Raw genomic sequence first — 18339 nt, forward strand, 5'->3', positions numbered from 1 at the left:
ACTTAGGTATGAGACTTGTCAGAGTATTTACCAAGAACCAGATCATTAGAACATGAGAGTTTGTTGCAGGAGAACCTAAGCCACAGCTAATAATTATAGTTAAAGGTAAAAGTTGTTAAAGGGAAAAAAAACAAAAACAATTCTGTTGAGCATAACCTCCTAATCTTTTGGATTACAACTTCAGTAATATCCATCCTTCAGTCATTCCGACTCAATAATGTAGAGCAGGGGTAGTCAACCTTGGCTCTTTTATGACTCGTGGACTTTAACTCCCAGAATTCCTGAGCCAGCTAAGGTGGCTCAGGAATTCTGGGAATTGAAGTCCACGAGTCATAAAAGAGCCAAGGTTGCCTACCCCTGATGTAGAGTCTGAAATGAGATATTTGGAGGTCAGCAGAGTGGGAAAGTGCAGGAATTATAGCAGAGCCTCGTGGGGATTTCTAAAGACACAATATGTTCAGCTGTGTCTCTGTTATTCCAAAATAATACTGGGACAATCTAGCCTTTTATTTTCTTCCTCATTATGTTGCTGTCCATGTGGTATTCAAAAATCCCACCGCTTCCTGGTTTACTTAAAGTTCCACTTTCCGGAGGCTACATCCAGTTTTCCACATGTGGTTATTAGGCTAGCATAATGTCATTCCAAACATTTTTAAAAAAATTCCAAGTACAGGTAGTCCTCGACTTACAATAGTTCATTTAGTGACTGTTCAAAGTTACCACAGCACTTAAGACTGTTTTTCTCACTTACGACCATTGCAGCGTCCCCATGGCCATGTGATCAAAATTAAAACATTGGGCATCTGACTCATATTTATGACGGTTGCAGTGTCCCGGGGTCACGTTATCACCTTTTGTGACCTTCTGACAAGCCAAGTCAATGGGGGAGACAGATTCACTTAACAGCCATGTTACTGTTTTAACAATTGTGGTGATTTACAACTGTGGCAAGAAAGGTTGTAAAATGGGGCAAAATTCATTTAACAAATGTCTCACTTAGCAACAGAAATTTTGGTCATAAGTCGAGGACTACCTGTACCTGGAAAATTCTGAAGACCCAGGAAAAGGGTGGCTGTTTTTTGAAAGAATGTATCTGAAAACTTTACACCTAGGCCAGGGGTAGGCAACCTCGGTTCTTTTATGACTCATGGACTTCAACTCCCAGAATTCCTGAGTCAGCATAGCTGACTCAGGAATTCTGGGAGTTGAAGTCCATGAGTCATAAAAAAGCCGAGGTTGCTTACCCCTGGCCTAGGGCAGTGTTAAATGAAATATCTTTCTCTGGCATGGAGCCAGTACACAGTGGTCTCTTGTTAAACCTGAGGCAATTGAGAAGAAAACAAAACTCATTTCCTCCTCCCCTTTAATTCTCTTGCCTTTGACTTTTTTGGGGGGGGGGAGGCAAAGAATTAAAATTCCCAAAGGTTAAGTAAAAGTAAACTTTCTTTCCTCTTAGGTCCGATCTAGCTGATATCTAATCAAGAAACATCTCTCCTCTGGATGTCCTGCCTTTAAGGGGCCTGATCAGTGAAGGCTCCACCCTAACCCACCCTTGTCCCCTCTCCGTTAATATGGACTATACGTGTTTGCCACATACTGCTCTACAAACAGCCTCTCTATTTTTCCATTACAGCCCGGATGTTGAAGTGGCCAGGTTTTGAGATGTATCCCTGACTGTGTGTATACAGTAGTTGTAAGTTTACCATCTTTTTTTTTCCCCCACGGGCCCACTGCTCTCCCTCTGCCCCACACTTCACTCCTAAGAATGCTCTGGACTGACTTCTTAAATGCTGTTGCGTATGGAACCACAGGTGGAGATGGAGGGCATAGAAAACCAGTTGCAGGTACTCCGTTGAAGGGTTCCATTCTCTGCAGATAACTGGTCAGTTCAGAGCACGGCTCAATTTGCTTGCAGCACCTCCGGTATTGGAATTTCATCACCTTTCTTTGGCTAATGGAAGTGGTTCCTTTTGCTCCTCCGATCTTGGGATTAAATCTCCCGGCTTCCCTTTTTGCAATCCACACTTATATCCACCAATCTTAAACTCCTCTTTTCCTTGGTTCTTCTTCTTTTTTTTCTCCAACCTTTTCTTTTTGGTACATTTGAATTTTCACTGAGCTTCTAAATCTGGGCACTGGGGTTTCTGGTTTCCAGCGAGCTGTTTTGAAGTTTTTGCACAATTAATAATATTGTAATATTGTTGGCAAATACACTGGGCTTGGGTCATTGGCTTTCCTTTCCCTTCCGAGTGGTTTTGTTTGACTTCATGTCTTTTATGCCAGGACTTTGTCTCTAGGACAATTCAGCTACAGTTGCAGGTGTCTTGGTTGTGAGAAAGGAGACCTTGTACCTGCAGACTGCCCATTGCCACCTTTGTCAGGGATGGGAATGTAAATTTGGAATGATCAAATGACTTTTGTGTATGTGTGTGCCCACATAAAAACTCCCATTGTATGTGAGGAGATGCTGGAGTGTGCCAACAAGGTAATGAGCCAATTTTTCTTCTGAACGGTTTATGTTTTCAGTCATTTTATTTTATTTATTTTTTGCCTCATTATTCTTAGGAATAATGAGATAGTGCAGTGGTGGCGAACCTATGGCACAGCTGCCAGAGGCAGCACTCAGAGCCCTCTCTGTGGGCACGCACACCGTCGCCCCAGTCCTAGGCCTTCAGCTGGATTTTATAAAACCTTTTCGTTTTAGGCCTCCGCCGCCATGTGCAAAAAAAATGGTTCAATCAATCAGTCAATTTCAACTTCTCGCGGGGAAAAAAAAGATCTTGCAAAGTTGGAATTGATTGATTGAACTTTTTAGTCTCACCCAGTCTGCCGTTACCACCGTAGCCACACCCACCCGGCACCCGATGATGCATAAGTGGATTTTGGGTTGCAGTTTGGGCACTCGGTCTCTAAAAGGTTCGCCATCACTGAGATAGTGTGTATATGCATATGTATATTGCCCTGCATCCCTCTACAATTTTAGCCTTGCATGGAAGTCACATTGGCAAACAGCTACTTTTATACAATCCCTAGGACAAATGGAAGGAAACACAGGTTAGGACTAAAAGGTTATGGGAATAAAATAAATATGGCTCTCTCTCCTCTATCTTGGCTTCCATCTCTGCTCAGCAGCGATACACTTTTAAAAAAAAATCTGTCAGGTTCTCACATTTCCCCTCCCTTCCCATTTGCTATTACAAAAATAGTTAACTATTCCTTGGTGAGTCACAGCGGGAACCATTTTGAATACTTTCTCTCTCTCTCTCTGCTCCCTTTCAGTTTCAAGAATCTATTTTAGCATCCCTGGTGGGGAGAAGGGGTCACCTTAAGCTCCTGCGATAATTAAGTAGGAAATATTAATTCCCTGTGCTTTAAAAATAGAATAATTAATTTGGCTGCTGTGAACTGAACAGCCCTTTTTAAAAGAGCCGCACTGGTTGCAAATGGGTGCTTGCCTCCAAGAGAGAAGCGATGCTCTACTTCATGTCTGCACAGCAAGCCCAACGTCTCTTTCTCTCTCACCGAAGAGATGTAGGGCTACTGCTTCTGCAGACCCCCCTGGGAAGACCCTTATCTTTTTATTGGCAATAATACGTAAGAAATTAACAATATCTCCTTCTGGGATTTTTTTAAAAAAAACTTGCCTGTATACCATGGGGTATTCTGATGGTCACTTATCCAAGTATTAACTTGGGTTGATGAGACCTAGCCTCTTTGGAGACCAGCCAAGGCTGGGCAACTGCAGCCACCTGAATTGGGACGACATGCAATAAGTTAGGTACAGTATATAGCCTGAAATGTTTGTCGATCCCTCCAGATTACAGCACACATCGGTTTATCAGCCGTAGCCTCTTTAAAAGAAGGCATGTGAATAATGCTTTTGCGCATACCCCACGTGCTATTTGTTAACCTTTTGTAGTTAATATTTAGCTATTGCATTGGTGTGCAGAAACATTACATTGCAAAACAAACCGGGGATAGTTACTGTGGGATTAGTAAGCGTTCTCAAACTTACACTTTCTTTTGCTACAAACATAAGAGGAAACACTTTCTCTGGGAAAGAAGCTCTAGAAACCGGGAACTGGGTAACTGACAACACTTTCTCTTGTCATTTCCTGGTTTCTAGAGCTTCTTCCCCACAGGTACTTGATTCTGTAGAATGAAAACACTTACTTGAAAACGCTATCCAATTTTATGCAAAAAAAAGTACCATTTTGGTCAGATAAATACCTTGAACTGAATGTAATTCAAACTCAGATCTTAATACAGTATTATAAAACCTTGCTTCAGGGAATGCCTGTCCATGGTGGTTTTATTAATAAAAGATTACTGATCTGGGCAGGATTGATGTTCTTCTATGACCATTGTTTAATCAATTGGTTTATACCCAACGTTGTTGTTTTTTATGAGCATCTGGAGAAAGAGGGAAAAGTGGTACCACCTGTCTTGGGATGTCCTGAGGCAAACTCCATCCCTTTGGTACTTGCATTGCAGAAGTTGACTGATGACATCACAAGATGTGATTAGCATTTTGGCATCATGGTGGCTAGCCAGATGCCAAAATGCTAAAATGGACCCTCTGCTTTTCATTCTAGCAAATAGTCAAGGCAGCTAACAAGAATGTTAAAAAGCAAACTGTAAGGACCCACCTCAGCTAACCACCCAAGAAAGCAGAACTCTTGAAACGGGCATTGTCTCCAAAGGAACTTTTATTAAGGGTTAGTGACAGTAGGGAAGTCAAGGCGAGATCTGGGGAAAATTCTGCTTAAACCAGGCACGTCAAACTATGCGTCACGTCGAAACCACGCCCACCCCATTGCTGGCAATGGGGGAAAAGTCCCAATACATCGCACGACGTCATGTGACATTGCAAGCTTGACATGCCTGGCTTAAACGGTATAGTTAAACTAGCCATCTTCCTCCTCCCACCAAAGTCATAGTGTCCATTTGAAATCCAGCCAATCCACAGGTGGCAACGATGTGCGGGTAACTGGCACAGTTGGCGCGCATCTCAAGGTCTTCTCCAGTTTCGTTTCTCCGTAGTTGTTTCCCTCATAAGGGAGACACAGTCTTTTCTCAAGTGGAGAGAGGCGGGAGAGGAAAAGCAGAACGCGAAAGTTATCCCAAGCAAAAGCAAACTCCACCCCCTCTCCCAGCAGAATGGCAGGCCCCAAACAAGAGCACATACGCAGGGAAAGCAATAAGGATTTGGGGACCTGACACAAACATAACCAATTTCAAACATAAATTAACATAATATAAACCCATATTCAGATTGATGCTAAGCTCAATTAACAATCAAAAATCCGATGAAAGAAATGTATTTTCTAGATTTTCTAAAGCCAGAGGTAATGTGGGAGAAATGCAGCTCCTAATGAAGCATATTCTGTAACCTGGGAGCAACAGAGCACGAGTTCAAAAAAATAGGCCTCTAACAGCAGCCAAACCTGGAATTGAATCCCTGCTTCTTTTTTGGCTACAGGCTCCATTTTCCTTCACTGAGATAAACGTTTATGGGATATAAGCTGGGTTTTTTTTCTTTTTACATTATCTTTCCATCAGCTAAGAACTACAGGAAACACAGCAATTAATGGATATGGGGATGTCGGAGGAATGAGTGGGGAGGGGGTTGCATTTTGCATCTTGTGTAGAGTTGTTTATATATATATATATATAATAGTGTGTAGGCTCAGTAGATTTAAGGGAAAAAAAATCCCTTTAGTTTCCTACTCAAACCCGATGGGAAAGTCAGTCGGTCTTATTTGCCAATGTGGTTTTATGAATTGCAGAGCCACAGAAAAGAGACTTGAGAACCTGCACATGGGTTACAGAATACCCAGCCCTGCTTTAGCTAGTACAGTGCTAAGCAGACTGCTGGGTGTTTCCACTGTATCGCCATCTTAGGCACACACTAGAGGGCAGTGAAGAAGACTACAGTATTTTGTAAATAAAGCGCATCCTTACACTCTTGCACTTGGATTTTTTTAAGGATATCATGGGTTTCTTTGAATAGGTTCATTTTTTTTTTTTTTAGAATCTCTGCTGATAAAGAGTTGAACCATGAAGCATGCACCATCCAATTTCTCCTGTAATTTAGCTTAGACCTGAACATTTCCCCATCCCACCCATCCTTTTCCCTCATCATGGAGCGTTTACTATTTTGACAGCATTGGTAGGCAGACACAGTTGAGTTTGAAATTGAAGATCTGTGGACGAGATTGCTCATTTTTAAGTTCCCTTGTAGCTCCTGATAATGATCAGTTCTTGTGAGAATTAGATGCTAAATCTCTGTCATTTACTGTTTTCATTTTCTCTGTGGATGATTTAGAACAAACAGTCCCAGACTTGGATCATCGTGTACCGGGTGACTTTCTGAACCCAGAAAAGAGCACATATGTGGGCTGTATTTTCTCTTTATCTCATGGAATCATGCTTTATGAAACTTACAAAACTGTAGGCTGCTTGGCAAAAGGAGGATGTCATCAGCAGGCTTGCGTTAAGATGAAATATATTAAATGTTTAGGTCAGAAATAGGTGTTTTTTCCTTTAGCAGATAGGTACCTCGAAATTCAAGGGCACCCTTAAAGGACTACCATTAGGGGAATGGTCTGTTGTGGTGGGTGTGACAAACTGGGAAATTTCTTGTTTCTTGCTGGATGCACTATATTACTCTAGTTTATATTTTTTTTTGCCACCTTCCTGTTTAATTTTTAAAATTAAAGATAAGCCTCGGAGTATGGCAGGTACCTAGGTAGGCGGCCTGGGCATATTAGTGCCTACAATTGGTTTAAAGAGAGATAGTGCACTTCTAGTTTTAAAATCCCTGACAGCATTAGACAAAGCAATACCCCCTGGTCTTCCATTTGCCCATTTCACGCACCAAGCATCAGTTGCCAGGAATAAGGAAACTAGAGTCTCCAGATGTTTCTGAACTATAACTCCCAGCCAGGATCCCAATTTATTGGCCATGCGGGCAGGATCTGCTAGGAATTGTAATCCAGCTCCTCACCCAGACTATATAACTGCTACACTAAGGATCCATTTGTAGTCTACATTATGAATCCCATGAGCTTCTCTTTCCTCCGCAAATAATTGTGGGCCACCTGTTTCCTTTGAACACACCAGCTTCTTTCTGGTGGCTTCAGGTTGATCTTGCTCCATGGAAAGTGCCTTTTGCCTGGCAAACATCCATCCTGCATTTATACGGGAATGAGCCTAATTCAACGGAACCTTTTCTAAGTGGACACGTACAGGATTGCACAGACATTCAGGCCAACTGCTTTCTTGTCATGAATATTTAGGACCAAAGAAAACCTGACATTCTGTAGACTCTCCAAAACAGAGCAAAAAATAAAATCAAATGAAATGATGCCACCACCAAAATAAAATAATTTGATTGTTCTAGGAACATTCTATTCGTGCTGTCCATGTAGCTTTCACAAATAGGAGCACAGTATAAATTTTGCCTTGGTGAATGATGCTGAAGAGGGTCCATCTAAGGTCCCCAGAAACAGTCTTCAAATCCCTATCAGTGAGCTGGCAAATATGGACTGTTCTCCCCCCCCCTCCTTTTTTTTTTTTTTAGGTGCTTTATGCAGTATTCCCTCTGCTAGTGTCTTTAGAGAAGAAAATCTGTGTGGCCCAAAAGAGCAGAAATTACAAAGAGGCAAATTGCTTGTGTGAATAGCATTGACTATCCATCAGCTAAGCTGTGTCTCTTAAAGAGAAAGTAAGCTGCTTGTTATTTTAAGAGAGAAGACTGTAGGATCTGAAATCTGTTCTCTTTGGCCAAAGGCCAACCAGTCTGGACAATCTTCAAACACAATTTCTCTGCAGCTGAGCCACACTCTGCAAATGATTGCTTCTTGAGGAACAGCTGATGCAACACCCCCTCCAGTCTCCCTGAGCCAGGAAAGATCAGAAATTTAATTTGTAATTGGCTGGAAGTGCCTCCCCCACATCACTCTGTAATCTCAGCCTGGATCTAGATTTGTCCATGGTGGAACAGCCTGCCCGCCCTGAGAGTAAGGTAGACCCACAATAGTTACTTGTTAACAAAGATTGGGAGAGCAGCAGCTTGTCCTGAATAGATGCCAGATGTTCTGGAGGAAGCAACGCTTTGTATGTGGGTGCAATAAATATATCAATAACAGGTGACATTTTGCTGGGGGTGGGGGTGGGGAGAATAATCTGGTAATAGTTTGAGGAGACCTGGAAATAAATTACAGGTTCCTCCTTCTCCTTACATGAGGGTTGACCAACTGGTAGAAGAGCTAGAATTCTAACTGGGAGGTGGAACTCTACTTTCATATGGCTTGAATTTATAGAAGAACAAGCTGGAGCTGCAACAGAATGTGTCTTTCTAGAATAATTTTATGACCGTTGCCCTCCCCCCCAAGAGTCATTGGCTTGAGATGGGCGGCTATGCTTATTGACAGATTGAGCAAATACGGTAATAAGTATATAAATTCCTGACTGCGGTCAACCTGCTTAGTCTTCTTTCAAAATGAGCCATTCCATTCCTCCTTTCTTCTGCCAGTCAGCCATTATTCCTATCCACTGAATGTATTCAGTCCTCATGAAGATATGTGGGAATGGAGTTCCAGGATTTTTCTATTGCTATTGGACATGGAGTGCTTCCACAAATGTCAGAATCCTCTCCAGCCTTCTGAAATGATTTTTCTGGTCACGGGTGATGCTACTTTGGCGCATATGTATCCACGCTCCTCAGTATTTATCAGAAGTACTGTGGATGAATTTTTGTACATTGCCTGTCTTAAAATAGAAGAGTATTTTTCTTTTTTGAGAAAGGAATCCATAAAAATAAGATTGACATGAACATGCATATTTTGATCAGAAGAATCTTTAGTACCAGCCTATGTCTTGAAGGTACGCACTCTAAAGTCTTTAGCTGTTTTTGTATTTTTGTTCCAAACTTCATGGGCTGTAAACTGTGTTTCCTGCATCTAAACTTGGATCTGGGGCATGCTGCCACTGCCATGAAAATTTCTTCCAAGAGTCTCAATAGTGGATCTTAACTAGTTATAATCTACAGGCGAGCAGATTTTTATGGTCCAGAGCTGGTATAAGTACCCTGTGACTCTCCTATGTTCCAAGAATGTGGAGCATGACAAGGTGATACCCAAATTCTCAAAGAAGAGATTCATACTGATAACTGTCACAGTGGAGATCATGTGATGTATTCACATGATCTCCACTGTGACAGTTATCAGTATGAATAACTGGGGAATGGGGAATGAGATATGGTCAGGAAACAAAGAAAAAAGTCACACCGTCCCCTAAAGAAGAGGTATATTGTTTTCCTGCCAAGATAACTTTTCTGAGAAAGCAGCTTACCTTCGTTTCAATAAGAGGAGGGAATATTCTGGGGACATGCCCATGGCAACTGTGACCTGCGTTCCAATCCCACCACTTGACCTGAGGCCAAAGTCTCCCAGCGTGTTTGGCTACACTCTAACTTGTTTGGAATAATGGTGGCTGTAGTCCAATATATTTGTGGGTGAGTGATCAAGGAAGGGTGAAGTGGACAGCATCTATTTACAGCTGTGTGCGTGTGCGTGTGTGTGTGTGTTGCTTTTTGCATGACACAAAGCAGTTTTATTCATCAGTCCATGTCCTGGATAGTCTTCCATGCATTTAAGCTCGGCTGGAGAAAGGAAACATTGAGATAGTTTGTCACTGAAATTTGGCAATTAGGCCAAAGGCATTTTCCAGACAAAGCCATTGTTTAAAGATTCATAGTGTTGCTTGTTTTGTGAAGACATGATGTTTCTTTGGCTGTGGTGGGAACTATGTTTGCAGTGATCTTTGTTTCGTGTTTGTGTCATCCCTGCATTCCACTTTGTTTTGTTGTCCTTGTCAATACAGATCACTTGTGTCCTAAAACAGTTCTGGCTAAAACTATGCCTTGCTTTCTCTCTACAGGAATCCTTTTGCCAACGTCCAGCTCAAACCAACCGTGACAAACGATCGCTCAGCTCCTCTCATCAGCTGATCCAGAAATGTTGAGTTACGGCGGGTACCTTGCACCTTTTGATTTCACTTTCACCCGTGTTGTATTTCTGTGAGGTCCTTGTACAGTTTACGTGTCTTTCCCTCCAACTCTGTTTTGATAGTTAAATGGCATTTAAATGGCATGCTGGTGTGCTTTTCCTTTTGCTCATTAGAAATAGAAGAGAAACTTGACCCTTGGAGAGCGATGAGTTTTGAAAGGGATGCTACGCTGCTATATTGACTGGAGACCTAGATAGACCAGAAAACAGCCCCTGCCTTCTTTGCCTTTGCAGCTTATATGCAAAATGAGCCTTGCAGTCTTGCAGTGTCCTATGTTTGCCCGTTAAAATTTCTCCTGGAAGTACCTTTTTCATCTTCTGTCAAAACATATGGAATTGAACAGGACTTCAAGCTGTCAAGAGAAGCTTTGGGGCTGCCTAAGGCCGTCAGATAAAATGCATGATCCGGGTCCTGCTCACTCAACACCTGGAACTGACACGGACTTGAATCTCTGAAGCGCTTCCTGGTAGCTCCCTCGTTACCTTGTGTTGGACTTTTGCTGGATAAAAAGTAAAGTAAAAGTTTTACTGAATCGATGTTTAGAAGAGCTGGGCTCCTCAAAGCAATTGTCTCAATTTGACACTTTAATTTTTATTAATGGTCCTTCTCTCCTAATGGTCCATCTCTCCTACAGCTATCCCGTTTGCCTGTGATGATCCTTAAGCGGCAAGGCCCACTGATGGCCAAGTTATTGCGCATACCCTTTCCAGCATATTAAGATAGTTGGGGAATGTTATGCAGGAAAGGAATATTTTCTGTGTGCAGCTAACACCATCTGTTGCTTGAGCATTTGTTTAATTTCTCTGTAGCTTTAAATAGACCAAGGAGGGACTTTTCTGTCCAGCCCCTACTAAAAAGCTAGTTTAGTCCTACCATGCCCAAACTCTCCTTGCTGTGCCTTCTTACTGACACACCTTGACTGGTGCAAGTGTGTCTTCTGCTGCCAAAACAAGTTAGTTTAGACAGCTTGACCTCCGTCTTGGTATTGGGTCCATGCTGTTTGAAAGATCCTTGTTCTATGACTAAGCCAATACTGTATTCCTATTTTTTAACTTTTCTTTTTAAGGTGCACTTGCCTTCTAAAGTAGATGTTAATACGCTTTTTTTCTTATGTTCTGTTCTACTGGCTCTCAAAATCTGGTAAGATGCAACATAGACCATTCAGCTCGCTACGTGTATTTATGTAACCCAAGAATAATGAGTAGTTCTAGGAAACGGTAGTTATCAAAACGGAACTGGACTTACCCACAATTTGGAGTGCTCTTACTGTTTGAATTCCAGTTGCAGCACCAGAGTCTGGTAATAATGAACAATGCAAACCCAATTCCTAAAATACATTTGACTTCAAATATGGAGTGATCGAGACAAATTAGTAGTCAATTTTTAAGAGCTGTTTCTATGCCATTTACCCATTAAATTCTTATTGAACAAACCCTCATGAATTATGCTGGATGCAAACTTCTCCTTATTCTACTTAATAGTAGCCCCCAGCTGACTGTACAAAATCTATATTGAGCTATATTTATAATCTATATTTTCCTCCCAAAAAGAAATGATGATAATAATGGTATTTTTTCCCTCTAAAAATGGCAAAGATTTTGGTGTGAACTTTGGCTAAATATTAAACAGCCTCTCTCATCTGATCCTTTGCATAACCTGAATTTATTTGCAGCTGCTTTGCTTTTTCCAGTGGCTTTTAAAAAGCAGTCACAGCTGGCTCAAATATAATTTTACCAATCCTACCATTAAAAATCATTCAAGTTCAAATTTGATCATAGTTAGTTTCTGTGCTCTCTGTTCTCAATTTCTGAAAAACATTAAGACTGGTTTCTATGATACACTTAGCCCAGAATTGTATTGTCTGGCTTAAGGTGTTGAGTGAACCCAATCATTGTGGTTTATTCAATAAATCAAAGTTAAACTGTGGCTTAGCATGCTGTGTAGATCCTGTTTAAGTTTCCATGCAAGCTTGGAGACTTCTGTATTTTTCTGTTAGTGAGCATTTCTATTACAGCTTGTACATTTCCCTGTGGCTTATGATGCACACATATAAATATCTCAAAATCTATATTTTTATATAAAGAAATTTAGCTAAAAACCAGTTACAGAAAATCTGACAGTTCGGACAGTTTAGATAAGGCTGCAATCCTAAGGAAAATTATGTAACAGGTGAAGCTCATTGGCCTTATTTTTGATCACATGTGCTACAACTGCTTTTTTTTTATTATGTCTTTCTTCTATTACAATCCTTTCTTGAAAATCATTTTTCCAGTTGTTGAATAATTTACTTTATGGTCTTTGTTCACATAAATATAATGAATATCCTCAGCCACACTGTATTCTTTTGAAAAATGCGTGTGTGTCTGTGTTGTGTATGCATTTTTAAAAAGTTAAACTTTGCCAAATTATTTTTTTTCTTTAAGGAGGTTGATTTTTTTGTACCAGTTCCTTTCTTATGTAATATTTTCAGCAATGCAGCCTTGCTGTGGAATTATTTAGATCTGTGTTTCTCAAGTTTCGCAAGTTGAAGTCCACACGTCTTAAAGTTGCTAAGGCTGAGAAACTTTGATTTAGATCAGGGGTCTTCAAACTTGGCCCTTTTATGACTTGTGGACTTCAACTCCTAGAATTCCTCAGCCAGCGGGCCTTGCTGAGGAATTCTGGGAGTTGAAGTCCACAAGTCATTAAAGGGCCAAGTTTGAAGACTCCTGATTTAGATGATTCAAGGCAAATAGGAGCTCTAGCTTGCCAAATGGGGCTGAGGGGCAGCAGGGCCGTCAACACCTACACTGAATGGGAGAGAAAGGATACAGACAAAAGATTTCCAAACAAACATTGGCTCTTGGAAGATGGACCTATCAGTAGGATCAGAAAGTAGAACAGGCTTGCTGAGGCTCAGACTGCCTCAGTGTTTTTTTAGGTGCCCAGTGCTGTAGGAAAATGGGACCGTTTGTGGGAACATCTTCTGTAGGAGATGCCAGAAAATGGAGCCTAATATTGACTTTCTTCTTTCATTGAAAGGTAGAATAAAGACTTGCAATAGCAAATGAGGGAGAGGGTCCACCTGCAAATATTTTTCAAGGGAAAGTTGACCAGAGTCACTGTTAAATTTCACTGGTTTTTGATACTGTTCACTCCATCCTAATTGGTACATCTTCCTATTTGAACTATTTAAATAATTTCTCCTAAACAGGTTCAGGAGCATGTAATAAATGGGAAATTGTTACTGTACTGCACAGCACTAACATAGCTGAGGATGCATGTGGGGAGTAGCAGGTTGGGAAAGATGGTTTAGATTAGGGGTCTTCAAACTTGGCCCTTTTATGACTTGTGGACTTCAACTTCCAGAATTCCTCAGCCAGGCACGCTGGCTGAGGAATTCTGGGAGATGAAGTCCACAAGTCATAAAAGGGCCAAGTTTGAAGACCCCTGGTTTAGATAGTGTTACTTGATCTGCTTATGCTCTTCAAGAGTCTCTTTTGTTAGAACTTGAAGATTAAAAGAGGTTTCTCCTGGGCAGTGGTGGTCTTACGTTGTTTTTGTGCTGCCTATACTTCGTTTCTTGGTTAACTAACTTTCCCAGAGGAATAATATTACAAGACCCTCTTGCCTTCATATTGATAGTGTGAAATTAAGGTTTGAAACAATCCATGCCTAACTCTTAATGATAAGGGTATGGTGTACACAGTTAAAATTGGAATTGGAGTTGGGTGGGTTATCAATTCAAATAAAAAAAAAAAAATAAGCGGGACAAGTTGGTATATGTGGTGGACCTTGGGAATAAGCAGACAAAATTATAGTCACAGCCACAACCTATTTCATGGTATGGGAATGTATCCTGTGACTTTACTTGTGCTTCAAGAAAGGCAGCAGTAGACTAGTGAAGGTCTTATAGAGTACCTAGTTTGGACCCAATTGGAAACCATCATGACTAGCATTGGGAGGCTGGCTCTTAATAACGATGAAAGAATGGGCCAGTAGCCAGTTAAATACACACAACTAGGAATATTACCTTCTGAATGTTACCTTCTTCCCTCATTGCCCTGCTAAATGCTTAGCATGCATGCTAATGATAACCACAACAGTGAAGAGCATTCTAAGAACTGATGCTGTGGACCCTACTATTAAAATAAAGTATAGTGCAAGAGCTGTTTTATACTTAAAATGGTTTGGCATCCTGCAGGGAAATTTGCCTTTAAAAATGCTACAGCAGTGTCTTTGAGAAGGGTTGCATTTTTAATCTTAATTCCCAAATGTGAAATACTGAACACCTCCCAGTGCCTGATCAGTTAGCTATACACTGGCATTAAAATCATTTTAACAAGCGTTGACTCTTGGCATCAAAAGAAATTATGGTAAGAAACTAGATAATCAAAGGGAGTGCTAAAAGAGCCTCCACACCAAACTCCAAATAATAGTAGAGCCCAAGTCTCAGTGCCTTCCTACATTGCTGTAGGAAAGAATAATTTCTTATTTCTTAGTTGCTGTCCCCATCTCAAAAAGTCCCCATATAACTCCCATCCACTAGCTGTAATCCATGTTTTATTCCTACCCATTTGAAAAGTAGAGCTAGCCTTGGATGACCAAGTTCAATCAACCTAGTCTTGGTTTTAGTTTTTAAGCCTACTAAATATTTCTGAGAACATGCCTCCTTGAATTCTTGAAAAAAGCTACAGTTTTTTCCCCACTGAACATTCTCACCTCTTGCGACATTGGCATCAACTGAAGAAAGAAAATAACCTGTTTCTAATTCCGTCACCCCCGTCCACAGAAGGAATACACCATTAGAGCTATGTGGTGATTTGGCTTTGAAAAGGTGATCACAGCTATTCCTGGGCCAAGTGTGTTGCCCCTCTTGGCAGCTGTTCCAAGATGTTTTCACAGCAGTAAACTGATCCCTGTTTTGCAGCACAAGTATAGCAATGCAGGTGCCAATTTTCCTGAATCTCTCCAGTTTCTTTCTGTCCAGCAGTTACCTGAGGCATAGGAGCCTTTGTTAAGAAAGGGGTTGGTTATTTTATATCCAAACCATGACTGAACTGTATTCACTGTCTCTCAAGATGTCTAGGTGAATCGGTATCATCCGTAATTTCCTTATTTCCTGCTGCCTTCAAAACACCGACGGAGGACAACAAGCAAAAGTTATGTTATTTTAAAAATGTTTTATTTTTATAGTTATTGGATCAATGGTATTTGACACACATGCTGGGAGCTGTATGGAACTCAGCACTGATAAAAAATACAGCAATTATGACCCGTATCAATAAAATACACTGTAAATAGCCCGCCCCTCTCTATTTCTCTCTGTTTCAAAGAAAATCATTAACCCAAAACATAGCTCTAGTTCTGACCTCATGCAGTCTCTCAGGGGTTGACAGCTGTCTGTTACTATAGACCATATACCTATAGGGCAGCCTTTTCAAAGGTAACTAGATAAGGAAATGAAGGAGAGAGCTAGCTGGGCTGTAACTACTTACCATTTCCTGAACCTGCTCTTTTGTCATACTACTGGTTCTGTTTTTGCCTTTGAAAGTGGAGTATGGCAGTGGCAAGCTAGAAGCACACTGTGTAGCTGACAGATTTGCATTTCATCTAATGTGGAGGAATAACACACACACACACACACAAAACACACACATACAAAACCCCTCCAAGTGCAGCATTCAACTACCCAAAGCCAGCATCATCATTCTTGTATGTACCAATGTGGACCAATGCCATCTAATAGTTGCTGAAAATCCAGTCCAGTGCATGATATCTACACAGAATATTTTGGGAGGATGTGAGAACCAATGAGATTGAGAGGTCCTAAGAATCTGGAAATACTCAACAGTAACCTGAATTTTCTGGGAAAAATTCTCCTTTTGCTTTGTCTACTACAAGGAGGAGCAGATCTACCCATGGCTGCTATTCTTTTCCATTCTCATTCTCCAAATATCATCCCATGGCAAAATAAGGACTAACAGTGCCCCTACCATTAAATTTGTTATTTCCCCAAGAGGCTTCTCATTCATAAATAAAAGAATCTTGGAGGATAATTTTTTTTCCCAATGAATGTTGGATTTGTATTAAACCTCCCCAAGAGGTCAACAATCGTACAGCTCTGTAGCTAACATTACTTGATTTTCAACCACTTTTCCAAACTTTTGCTTCATGGTTAATAATGCAATAATGGACAGCATCCTTCAATTTAAAGAGGGTTTTTTTAAAGAGCTTTGCCTACTTGGTCTCTAGTCACTTGCACACACCTGTTTAGAGGACTGTTTTGTAGTAAAAATCTATCTTGTGGCAAGTTAAGATATGTCGCAAAAAGGGATGGAGGACTGTCACTTTGGGTTTTGAGATTTAAGTTCATCTACGCCCAATGTACTTATTACTACCTTTCCATAGAGGCATCGTGCTCTAGTTTCTTGTACATCACAGTAGCAGAATACAGAATAAGAGTTGGAAGGAATCTTGGAAGTTTTCCAGTCCAACCCCCTGCTCAAAACAGGAGACCTTTTGCCATTCCAGACAAGTGGCTGTCCAGTCTCTTCTTAAAAGCCTTCAGAGATGGAGAACCCACAAGTTCTGGAGATAAGCAGTTTCCACTGGTTAGTTATTCTCAGACCACAGGGTATTTTGTAACCATAGGGTATTAAAGAAGAGACCACAGGGTATTTTGCACTTTGAAACAAATCTAAGTCCTGTACTTGTGCGAATCCTGCAACTTGCATACCTATACTGTAGTTTGCAAAATTCACTTTCATGTATTATAGAAAGTAAGATTGACATGTGGGCATTGCATTTTTTTCCCCAGGCTCCACCACACATGTATGGACCATGGTCTGACTATAGTTTTTTAGTTAAGAAAGATCAATATTGTCCAAATGACAGCCCCCTGCCATACAGTGTGGCATTTCTCCCTCTCTTGAGTTCAGAAATGGGTGTTATTTAAACTCTAGGTCAGATTTCTCCTCCTGCCTCTCTGTCTTTGGAGCTGGTTTTTTCAGACATTGGAACCCTTCAAAAATAGAATCCCAGTCCTCCTTCCTCTCCATTACACTCATGAATTGGAGGTGAGATGTACAACTTTTTTTTTTTTTGCGCTCCAGATATTGTGTGGCATGCTGAGAGCTATTCTCTAAAAGTGAGTGGGATGAGGAACCAAAGGGGGTCCAGGGTTGGGAGGTTGGATCCATTTGCTCTGATGGAGCTTAGAAGGCTCCCAAGCAAGCGATGGGCGGGGTTGTCTGTAGCTTACAGAATGCAACACTTTTTTAAATATTTATTTTAAAGTGGGGGGGGGGATGTATGGAACCTAGCAAATACTGTAGCATACCAGAGCATTCTGGGTCACTCCAGGAGAGATAATATTGGTCATGAGCATCCTAACCCACTTCCCCCTCCCAAGCTATCTTGGCTGCTTACGTAGTACAGCCTTGTTTGCCATCCACAAATTATTCCGGTTCAGCATTAATTAATGGCACTGCAGAGGGAAAAAACAGAGTTAAGAAATAATAGGCTGAGTATGCCAAAAGGGGAAACAACAACCCTCAGAACTATGAGGATTAGTGACACTTTTGCATTCCTCAGAGTATCAGAGAAGCCTAAGCTATACATGCTCCATAAATGTCTGCTTGATTTGAATATAATACAAACTGATTGTAAAGATGAGTTAATTGGCATGTTCAGAACATGCCCATTATTTCAAGGCAGAAATAGCCACTGGAAATCTTAACAAAGTTGCAACTGCTTTGTCTTCATTTTTATCAGGTATGGTGGAAGTATATTTAGTCTTATCCTTGCACCTACAAGGTAGCTTTTGATGTCCAAATGCAAGGCTAAGTTGGAATGACAGTATCTGTAAAGCCCTAGTATCCCTCACCTCTGGGAACAGAGGCATTTTCATTCGGTACATCAATTCAGATGGATATCACTTACATTCCCCAAACGCAGAATAGAGTTCTGCATTTGGCAATAACATTCTACTGGTTCGCCAGCTTTGTAAGATGAACTGGTGGGAAGTATGCAGAATTATGAGAATGATGTTCCCAAGTGCACAGGGTACACTCAGACTGCAGGGTTCTGGTACTAATCAATTGTTGCTACACACGGAAATATCTCAGGTAAGACCTCTTTTTAGATGCTCAACTCAATGTATGGAAAGCTGCACATTGTAGGCCAGTGTTCCCCAACCTTAGCTACTTTAAAGTGTGTGGACGTCAACTCCCCAAAATCCCCAGCCAGCAATACTGGCTGGGGATTTCTGGGAGTTGAAGCCCA

The 18339-nt window shown here is 41.0% G+C and overlaps 1 protein-coding gene across 1 annotated transcript in view; it reads left to right on the plus strand.

The window, feature by feature from the left end:
• Window positions 1–10591, plus strand: part of BAIAP2 (BAI1 associated protein 2) — a 162260-nt gene extending 151669 nt beyond the window's left edge. Inside the window, exon 14 of the mRNA XM_015815118.1 lies at window positions 9946–10591. Within this exon, the coding sequence (XP_015670604.1) occupies window positions 9946–10015 (70 nt within the window). The 3' untranslated portion in view covers window positions 10016–10591. The remainder of the gene's footprint in view (window positions 1–9945) is intronic.
• Window positions 10592–18339: the final 7748 nt, after the last annotated feature.

This window comes from Protobothrops mucrosquamatus, unplaced genomic scaffold (genome assembly GCF_001527695.2).
Source record: "Protobothrops mucrosquamatus isolate PMUCROS unplaced genomic scaffold, P.Mucros_1.0 scaffold_99, whole genome shotgun sequence".
Classification (NCBI taxonomy): domain Eukaryota; kingdom Metazoa; phylum Chordata; class Lepidosauria; order Squamata; family Viperidae; genus Protobothrops; species Protobothrops mucrosquamatus.